The following is a 10,771-nucleotide window of genomic DNA, read 5'->3' on the forward strand; positions in this document are numbered from 1 at the left end:
GCGGTCAACGGTCGCTGCCTCGCTGAGGCACATCACACGCAACTCCCGAACGCCGGGCGATAGCTGTAAGGCGACCGACGAGAACTCCGGCAATGGCACCGATCGTCTGGACGAGACCCGTCCGATCGACCAGGCCAGATGGAGTGACTCAGTGAGAACAGAGATCAGCAAAAGAAGACACGACACTATGGCCAAGGATTCCTCGCGAAGCGCTTGGCTACAGTGGGACGTTGTTGCCGCTCGGGGCCGGTATCGAAGCGTTTGGCTACAGTGGGACGCTGTTGCCGCTCGGGGCCGGTATCGAAGCGTTTGGCTACAGTGGGACGTTGTTGCCGTTCGGGGGCCGGTGTAGGTCCCGTCCTGCCGCTATTTGTTTCTGGGCGCGCCCCTGTCGGTGGCGGTGCCGTCCTGCGCCTGCAGCTGGCGGCCTGCAGGGCCACTCATGACTGACCTCGGGCTGCTCATCTGGCCCTGCTGGCGACCGGCGTCTCCCCCGAGACGCGCCGTAATGACCCCCGGCGCCCAGCACCGGAAGCCGCGGCCACCCTCCAGCGTCCGCCGCCACCGCCGGCCGCTTTGTTTGCAGGCGCGCCGTCTGCGTGCAACGGCGGGCCGTCCCGCAACGTGGCGCAGATGGAGCGCTGGCGCCGCTGAGACGAGCGTGGCGCGGTGAGAGCGGATGACTAATTAACGGGCAATTCGGAGCGCTTTATAAGCTGCTGGACAGGTTTTGACTGCGTTCTTCAAGTTGGGTAATTTCGTACTCGCGGACTGCGAAGGTTCTGCTGATGGGAACCGATATGAATGCTTTCAAAACACGTATTTCACGCTGCAAACAGGCTTCAAGGATCAGCGGCAAGTGCGAGGCTTTTTCAGCAAGACATTTCCTTCGTCTATCGGCTCCTTGCTGCAAGTCCGCTTGGGGTGAGCTTGTTAAGCTAATTATTTTAATGGGCGCTGATTTCCGACCTGCTGTCTTGTTCAAGCGGTGGACATAGTCAACAACGGAGTTCGGTTTGAACAAGATAACACGCTAGAGGTTACACCGACACAAGGCGATGAATCACAGAAGGTGGCTATCTTATCAGCCAGGTGCATGCAACCACGCAGAAACACAGCCAGGGCGAGCCGTCTGAAGCAGACTATCAGACAGACTCGCGCTGAGCTGGAGCTGCACACGGCTGAACCAGAGTCTGAAGCAGACTATCAGACAGACTCGCGCTAAACTAGGGCTGCTCAGGGCTGAACCAGAGTCTGAAGCAGACTGTCGGACAGACTCACGCTGAACTAGGGCTGCTCAGGGCTGAACCAGAGTCTGAAGCAGACTGACAGACAGACTCGCGCTAAACTAGGGCTGTTCAGGGCTGAACCAGAGTCTGAAGCAGACTGTCAAACAGACTCGCGCTGAACTAGAGCTGCTCAGGGTTGGACCAGAGTCTGAAGCAGACTGTCGGACAGACTCACGCTGAACTAGGGCTGCTCAGGGCTGAACCAGAGTCTGAAGCAGACTGTCAGACAGACTCGCGCTGAACTAGAGCTGCTCAGGGCTGAACCAGAGTCTGAAGCAGACTGTCAGACAGACTCGCACTGAACTAGAGCTCCACGGGGCTGAACCAGAGTCTGAAGCAGACTGTCAGACAGACTCTCACTGAACTAGACCTGCACGGGGCTGAACCAGAGTCGCGGGGCCAACGTTATCGGCCCGTCATGAGCGCCGATCACCGCTCGTTACGGAAGTCTGCTGGCTCAGGTCCACAACGCGCGGTGGAAGCGATGCCAGCATTTTCCAGACGAGGCCTGTTCTGAGGCAACCGCGGGCGGTACGACTGTGCAGACGGCCTCCACCTCTAAACCAATTAACTGCGTAACTACGATTTTGGGAGGGATTAAACGGATTCCTTTCAAAGTTTAAAAAAAAAATCCGAATCGACACCGGAGCCAGAAAATCGGCCACGGTCCGGGTGGGCGCTCTTTGAAACCGCACAGATCGCGCAAAGGATCACATTCATCTTGGGTTTTCGCACACTGAGGGATCCTCCGCATATGTGGCGGACTTTGGGCGCGTGATTAGCACAGCGGGCATGCAGATGCCGCCCATATGCATGCCCTTGAGCCTGTAAACATAACTCCGAGCAATCTGACCACAGCCGCAGACCGCAGCCGCCCTGCATTCGACTCAGGGCGTCCGTGGCCCGCTTGCATTATTTACAGGGCCACCATCTGCGCTCCCTATGCGGCGCTGCGAAGGTCACCCCGTCCTCAGCAGCCGCGCCTCAGCCATGCCGCTCGCCGCTGGGATCGTGTGGCGCTGCCGAGGCCTGCTGAGACCAGCACCCTCGCGGCCGCTGCGCCGCCGACCGGGAGCGTGCCGAGCTGCCAGTGCCGCCGCCGCATGTGCCGGTCCCCGCGGCCGTTCTGGACACGCACCACAGCTGGCCCTGACACCGCTCTACAGGGCGGCATCGGCAGCGGCTAACCTGAGCCCGGCCGGCGCCGTAGCCCGCTCCACTGCCCGCCGACCGCATGCTAAACGATGCAAATGTTCGGCCCGATCCGCATCGGGCCGCGCTCGTCCCCCGCCGCTCCGCACCACCGCCGCTGGTTTGATTCGTCATGCATGCGATAGCTCTTGTTTGAACGCGCCCAGGACAAACAAGGGGCGGTAATCTATGCGCTCGGCGGCCTGTCAGGAACCGGCGGGGAGGCGGGGAGGCGGGGAGGCGGGGACGCCTCCCGCCGCTCGTCGGGCGCCGGCGCTGGGATGCGCTGCGGAGGAGCCGGGCTGTGGGGCCGATCGACGGCGGGGGTCTGATGGAGCAGCCCCTGGGCAGCGTCCGATCGCCTGATGGCACACGCTGCGCGCGAGCCCACAGGCTGCCCCGCCGCCGCGTGCCGTGAAAATCAGTTGGCTCGAGCCGAAGTGTTTTCCTTGGGCGCACGTTCCGGAGATGATGGATGCCGCAGATCATGCTTCGTAAGTAGTCTCGAGTATTTTGGCTAAACACTTCTGTTTACGCAGATACTGTTATTTGTGCTTTGCGCATTGTGGGAGTGGACTGATCGTGCTCCGATGAATTAAGTTCATACTTTCGGCATCTTGTCTTGCGCCAAAAATGGCAGAAGAGCACGAGAACGCTGTCATTTTCTTGCATACATCTGGTGATTAAATCCGACAAATTTCTTACTACATGAAGTCCATCTCTGTATGATATCCCCATATCCTAATCCAAAAAGCGATTACATTATTCTTGCAATACGCTCTAGCACACCGCTGCGCTAGCTAATGCGCAGCACACTGCCGGCCTACGGCGCTCCGGGTTTTCACACGCCCCCTTCTGCATCTCGAAATTACGCCGCAGATCTGTACTCAATCCCCGTCAGTCCTCCAGCGCAACACGAGAGGTGCCAGCGCAGTATCTCGGGCACGTGAGCACTTTCCGGTGCCCTCGGCTCGCTGTACCGCTGCCCGGAGCACTCCTGGGCCTCTGTGTCCGCCCACTGGAAGCACAGCCTGTCTGGGAGGGGCCGTCGAAGGCGGCCCGGCAGCGTCGCCTCCGCCGGGGCCGCCCCGCCCGCTGTCCGTCCGGGCAGGCGCCGGCCAGGGCCGCCGACTAATGACTCAGTGACTCGGCCCCGCCCAGCGCCGCCGACGAGTGACTCAGCCTCGTCTGGCGCCCATCACTGGCGCCGAGTTCAGCTCCCATTTGGGGTCTGTCGGACCGCTTGTCTGCTGCTGTCGGCTGGTCCGCCTGGCTCCTGTTGGTTCATTTGCTCGGCCCATTCATGACTGTTTGTTCTGCTCTTCTTTGTCTGTTTGCCCGGCGCTTGCTCCGGCGTTTACCCCGCGCTGGAGGGCTGTCCGGCTTCTGTTAGTCGATCGCCGAGATCCAGCTCGTCCGTCTGTCCAAAGAGCACATGTTTGGAGTGGACAATGGCGACCTTGGGGCGCCCGAGGGTGGACGGAGATGACCTGCTGAGTGGTGTCGCACTGCAGAGAAATGTCCCTGTTCCGACCACGCTGGAGCCCTTAAGAGAGCAGCCCTCACACCATCCCGGAGAAAGCGGCCTTCGTGCGGCCCTGGAGAGAGTAGCCCCCAAACAGCCCCGGAGGGAGCATCCCCCATGCGGCCCCGAAGAGAACACTCCCCCATACAGACTCGGAGAAAGCAGCCTCCATACCTCCCCGGAGAGAGCAGCCCCATACAGCTCTGGAGAAAGCAGCCTCCATACCTCCCCGGAGAGAGCAGCCTTCGTGCAGCCCTGGAGAGAGCAGCCCTCAAACAGCCCCGGAGGGAGCATCCCCCATGCGGCCCCGAAGAGAACAGTCCCCCATGCAGACTCGGAGAAAGCAGCCCCATTCCTCCCCGGAGAGAGCATCCTTCGTGCAGCCCTGGAGAGAGCAGCCCCCAAACAGCCCCGGAGGGAGCATCCCCCATGCGGCCCCGAAGAGAACAGTCCCCCATACAGACTCGGAGAAAGCAGCCCCATTCCTCCCCGGAGAGAGCAGCCCCACACAGCTCCGGAGAAAGCAGCCTTCATACCTCCCCGGAGAGAGCATCCTTCGTGCAGCCCTGGAGAGAGCAGCCCCCAAACAGCCCCGGAGGGAGCATCCCCCATGCGGCCCCGAAGAGAACAGTCCCCCATACAGACTCGGAGAAAGCAGCCCCATTCCTCCCCGGAGAGAGCAGCCCCACACAGCTCCGGAGAAAGCAGCCTCCATACCTCCCCGGAGAGAGCAGCCCCATACAGCCATGGAAAGAGCAGCCCCATACAGCCACGGAGAGAGCAGTCATTATGCTTTAGGACCGGGTTTAGTATGGAAATGAGCAAACTATCAGTCGATGACAGGTGGCACGGGAACATGACAACCGAGGCATTAAAAATGAATGGAGACCTTGGTAATATTGAAGTTGAGGACAAGGTGTTTGAGAATTGCACGGAGCCTCGGATCTATGACACCTTCACGTGACAAGTTCGCGCCAGAGTGTGTGTGGAGTGCCCAGAGTGTGTGTGGAGTGCGTGTACCAGTGTACAACACGGTATTGCAAATTACGGCGGACATCCTGCAGTTTCGAAAACATCATGGCTTCCTGCCAGACGCTGTGCTTTGCTATTTGAACGTCTTGAACAAGGTGAGGCGAGTCAACGGCCGGGCGACTGACACCAGGTGTTGCGTCTCTAGGACCGAGCTAGGCCGTGCAAAACTCCAGCCACGACAACGGTGCAGACGCTGTCTGGCGGCAGACGCACGGACGCAGCGTGTCGCCGGAAATGTCGGATGTTCGCCCGTGTACAGCATGCAGTCACACGTGTGAGCTGGCGTCCTTGCTGCGGCGAAGGCGTTCTTCCATGGGAATCTCTGAGAAAGGAGGTGGCGGACGGCGGCGAAGCGCTGTCTTCCTCTTGTCGGGAAGTTGAATTCGCAGATGCTGTCTCTGACATTTTTCAGGTGAATTACTAAACAAGGTCGTCCGAATGTCTTGCAAGAATCGCCTTGCGAGCATGGACTGGAACATTAAGATCTTGGCCTCAGCAGCCCAGTCAAGCAATTCCAATCAAACGGGCGAACTTTCTTGGAAGATTTCCCCTTGCCAGACTCCGCCGCGATGCGACCGCCATGTTTTTACTTGCTTATCTGGGCCGGCTACCAATTGACCGCCAAGGACGAGTCCAACAACAGTGAGCGATTTGGTGATGACATCCATGAGCGATCGGCCGGACGCCCAAGACTCATCTGGCATGCACACCCCATCCTCTCCGAGCACCAGGAAGCGCTCATCACGTATGGTACCGCGCATTGGCACACTCACGACCTCGTAGACAGGCGCGCTGTTTATGGACGCCGGCGCCTTTCGCCAAACGGATGCACCTAGAGACCCGATAAAAAAGCACTAATCCCAATCTGCATGATCTCACCGGGGAAAGGCGGCGTGTTTTTCGGCTCGCCTGTTCGGACCTAACGGACAGCCGGCTGCAGTAGCTGCTCAGCTAATGAGGCTCCGCCCACTCCTCACGCGCCGCAAAAACACCTGCGGCAGACGCGGCGCGACGGCGGCAAATCGCGCACGGCGGCGCCCAGCGGCGGCGCCAGCCTCCTGAAGCAGGAGCGCAGCACACTGCAGAAACCACACGCGGATGGCAAAACACGAGACCGCAGCTTGGTAGTCCGCATCCCGTACTGCACCATTTGCAGAGGAGTGGGGTGCTGTGGGGGGAGGGTCTCGGCGGGGTGGGGTGGCGTCCGTGACCTGCTGGGGCCGCCGGTGCCGCCGGCGTTCCTCGCCGGCCTGGGAGCAGCTCTCCGAGGCGGCATCTCTCAGGCCGCATAGGACAAAAACGTTGAGCGATTAGAGCCGGCCCGTAAAAAGGCGACGGCAAGACGCCTCGGACAGCTCAGTTAACGCCAGCCGACGCTGAAGCTGATGGGTCTTACGGCGGCATTGTCAATGCCCGCCGTCCCTGGTGTATTCCCTGGTGTGCACTGAACAAGATCCCATATCCCTGTGGGATCGCTGCCTGCCTTATCTGTGATTGTTATTGTCTCGGAACTTGGAAATGGATCTCTGAAAAATCGTCCCCGAGTCAGCTCTGGGATCGCCTAGATAGTTCCCGACGGACCCCAATATGTGACATTCCCGAATTCTGGATCCTTGATGCTCCTGTCATGTGGCTGTCCGGATCCTGGATCCCTGATGGATCCGCCTGAACTGCGACCGCCCGGCGCCCAGAGCTTCGACAGTTCGGCCACAGAGAGCTCGCTGGGGACATCCCAGGTCTGAATCACAGGAACCAATACCGATTCTAGAACCGAGTCAATCTGGTCCGAATAGTGAAATGCAAACCAGAAGAGGTATCCACGGGAGCACGGCTAATCATGACGTCACGGGGTGTTGACGAGCCATCAAACATTACCTGCAGCAGCATATTGTTTCGGTTCGTGCGGTGCGGTCTGGGCCCACATAGGCAAAGAGATCCATAAAGCTCACAGAACACGCTGCAGTAAACGGAGCGCGTAGGCGAAAAAGACACGAGTGCGTGCATGGACATGAAACACGAGAAAAAACAACGCTGCAGAGTTAGTGAATAGGAACCGAGGATAGCCACGAGTTAGGGCGTTAGAGGAAGGAAAGTGAGAGTAGCGTGACATGCGAGTGACCTGGAAGTGACACAGTAACAGCCATGCTAAAGCACAACGGACATGTACAGTAACATAACACGGAATCACACGTGACACTTCAGGAGCTGGTGCGCAGCCGCCGCCCATCGCGGGGCCGGCGCGCCAGACGGCCCACGTGACGCGCCAGACGACCCACGGCCATGCAGCCCACGTGACGCGCCAGACAGCCCACGGCCAGGCGGCCCACACCCGGGCCGCCCACGTGACGCGCCAGATAACCCACGTGACGCGCCAGGCGGCCTACGGCCTCGGCTGCCGCTGGCGCGGCTACCCGCCTCGGCACGCGCTCGGCCTCTGTGAAGACGGACTGGCGGGGGCCGGCAGAGGTGGCCCAACGGCGGCAGCTTCAGCTGCCCCTATCGGATGAAGCCCAGCTACCGCAGGTGGCTGAACAAGCCTTGCATCAGGAACGTCATGGCGTCCAGCTTCATAGTTCCCAGTCTATGACGATAATGGAGCTGGAATGTAGCACTTTCTGCACGGTTATTGGTATGTAAAACTGACCTGCGGAAAGCCATACATATGAGGGTGTTCAGCAGGTGAATAGTAAATGCTGATCCTTCGTTACCCGCGCCTGACTTTGTTAAGCTGGTAACGTTTGTCGTAACTGTTCTAATTGCTCATAAAGTACTCAGTACTTGCCTTTGAGGCCTAACCAACACGAAACTCCACGAGAATACGATTAAGTGACCGTAGCCCAAAGCTGCAGCGAGTCATAAGCAGGTGGAGGTTGTTGGATCTTTTACTCGTCTATCCTCCATATGCTACCATGTTTGTCTTGCGCGATGAGACCTACGGGCAAAAATTCTAGCATGCTTACCAGCAACTGAAAGCCGAATGACGGTTTTTGTGTCAGCCAGTTAAGATGACATCTCATTGGTCAACTTAGACACACACGCTTCATGCTTTTCTTCGCAAGCTGTAGACTCAATGCACCACTCTGTTGCCGGTGCTCAGTGCTCACCGCCTTCTCTCTTGGCAAAATGATCTGCCATTAAAGGGCAACACAGCAGAGAGAGTAAATAACCGTGCATTAAAGCACTGGAAAACAGTTCTTAACGCATTTATACGCCTGACATGAAGTTGCTGGGAAAACAACAGCCGAGGAAAAGGCAAACGGCTTAGTTAATGGGCGGGGGATAACCAAATGTTGCGTTTGACGGGTGGGCACGGGCTGACCAAGCGGGCATGGGCGGGCACGGATATTGAAATCCTGCCCGTGAATACCTCTGTCACAGGAGGCCGCACAGCCCATAACGCTGCGTAAGACAGCGGAGTAGTTAGATTGTACAACTGAACACGACGGTATCGTACACAATTCCAGGAAGTCTCTGAATGACCACAATATGCAGCATCACCGTCTGCAGGCTCAGGCAGTAAAGGAAAAGATTTAACACAAGTCAAGCTCCCGCTTTTTGTCGATACATTTTTCCCAACGGAGCATGGAGGCGACTTCTACGTGTTTAAGCGTTCCAACGTGGCTTCATACGGGGCAGAGATTTAACACGCATAAGTGCACGGACACTGGGAATTTGGCACGTCATGCTGGTACTCGACTGTGACAGCGGAACATGTGATGGGCGCAGTGGTCTAGGCTTGTGGAACGCTGCAAGATTCAATCTCAGATGTTACTCAGGTTCGCCGAAGCGTCGCTCAGACCTTGAAGTACAGTCGTCATCACATTCCCACATAATATTTTACGCCATTTTTTGTAGAGGGGGTACCGGCTCATAATCTCTCTAACAAGCGAATTACTCATTTCAGGGACCACAAGGATAGCAGCCCATTAAAAATGTCATGCAGATATGCTGCGGGCTGAGACCACAGTGCATGCCGCAGGGTCTGGCGTTCTCCCGCGGCGTCTGAACGTGCTGCCGACCCCGAACCCAGTGAACCCCCGAAACCACCCCGAGCCTGGACTGGGAACGTATGCTGCAGTGTCTGGCGTTCTCCTGCGACGTCTGAACGCGCTACCGACCCCGAATCTAGTGAACCCCCGAAACCACCCCGAGCCTGGACTGGGAGCGTATGCTGCAGTGTCTGGCGTTCTGCCGCGGCGTCTGAACGCGCTGTCGACCCCGAATCTAGTGAACCCCCGAAACCACCCCGAACCTGGACTGAGAGCGCATGGAGTAGCTGGCTGGGCGCCGATTTCCCAATCACTACGTCGGCGTCTTAATTGAGAGACAACGCACGTAAGATTTAGGAGGCGGATTACTCGTAGAACGGAGCGTTCAGACGGATTAATTCGCGTTGGTATTTGCCCGGCGCGCATGATCAAAGAAGCGAAAGCAGTAAATTACCGAAACCAAACAACCTGCCCGATCGCGCAAGACTTGCTTTATGCCCAAATTCCTGCGCATGAACATCAACAGCCGACAGCATGCATTCCAGCTGTCCCGGTGCACACAGCCTCCTCCGACGGCTCACTCCGCAGCCGCTGTGGGCAGTCTTCGAGGTCCAAACAAACGAGGACAAGGCTAGGAACGGTCTGTGGACCCGAGGCTGCTCTTTAAGGATAACTTCAGCCTTCGTCCGCCGTCAATCCTTTGCAGCACATCAATGCGGGCGGCAGCATCAAACGGCTCGTTTGCACCACGTGCGCGCCGGCGGCGCTTCGTTGCCATGGCGACACGGCTGCCGTCTGTCGCCCGCCGCGCAGAGGTGGACTATGAAACGATGCCCTCGGGCAGGCGCTCTTGCAGGGGCCTTGAGCGCGGGCGTCCCGGACCGCGGCAGCATTAGGTCCAAATTGCACCGACAATGGGGGCGCGAGGCCACCGACGGCGGGCGGAGGCCACACAGGTGCCGCGTCACAGCAGCGCAGAGGCCAGGCCGAGGACGGGCCGCCGGCGCACGTGCGGGATCACCGCTGTCACATTTACCGCATTGCAAATAGGGCAGCCGGCAGGTATGCAACAGCGATAGTTCTACGCGACTGTACTTCTGCTGCATAAGGTTTGCTGGTGTTTAGTTATGAGCGACATCACTTTTACTCCCGGCTCTCCCGCGCGGTATAAGTGCTACACGACAAAACCCATGCTTCAACAACTTGTGCCCGTCTTGACTTCTACTGCAAGAATACCTATAGCCTTTAGTTATACGCGACATGTTTCTAATACTCATAATTGCATGTGACGTCAGTGCTACATGACAAAATTTATGCCTAAAATGCTTTCCCCTTTATAGCTGTAGCTGTGAAAGTTGTGTGGCATTAACTTGCATGCGGTATAACGCCTCCTGCTAATACTTATTACGCGATATTAGTATGCACGACCAAATATGAACTGCAAAAATCATGCTGTCAGTACTTCTACTGAAGGGTGGAGCAAACCAAACTGCCGGAGGCGGCACACACATGAGAGCAACTGAGCGGACGAGACCAAACCAGAGATGGCCACCCGGGGGGGGGGGGGGGGGGGGGGGGCTGCAACGTTGCTCGTTGCCGCATCAGCTCCATTGCAATTTCTCCTACGGCCCGCGTTTGTCACTTCTACAGCCCTCACTTCTACAGCCCTCACTTCTACTCGAAGCACAACACATCGACAAAATAATGCAATGTAATGAATGACTGATCCTTCCGCCGCCACGAAA

At 57.9% G+C, this 10,771-nt stretch overlaps 1 protein-coding gene across 1 annotated transcript in view; it reads left to right on the top strand.

Moving 5' to 3' along the window:
- The first annotated feature begins 6,692 nt into the window (after positions 1-6,692).
- The window catches only part of LOC119090984 (guanylate cyclase soluble subunit beta-2-like), a 21,453-nt gene continuing 17,374 nt past the window's right edge, over positions 6,693-10,771 (top strand). The window contains exons 1-2 of the mRNA XM_037213709.1: positions 6,693-6,773; positions 7,356-7,456. Of these exons, the coding sequence (XP_037069604.1) occupies positions 6,693-6,773; positions 7,356-7,456 (182 nt within the window). The remainder of the gene's footprint in view (positions 6,774-7,355; positions 7,457-10,771) is intronic.

Source organism: Pollicipes pollicipes, unplaced genomic scaffold (assembly GCF_011947565.3).
Source record: "Pollicipes pollicipes isolate AB1234 unplaced genomic scaffold, Ppol_2.1 Scaffold_3216;HRSCAF=3773_pilon_pilon_pilon, whole genome shotgun sequence".
NCBI lineage: Eukaryota > Metazoa > Arthropoda > Thecostraca > Pollicipedomorpha > Pollicipedidae > Pollicipes > Pollicipes pollicipes.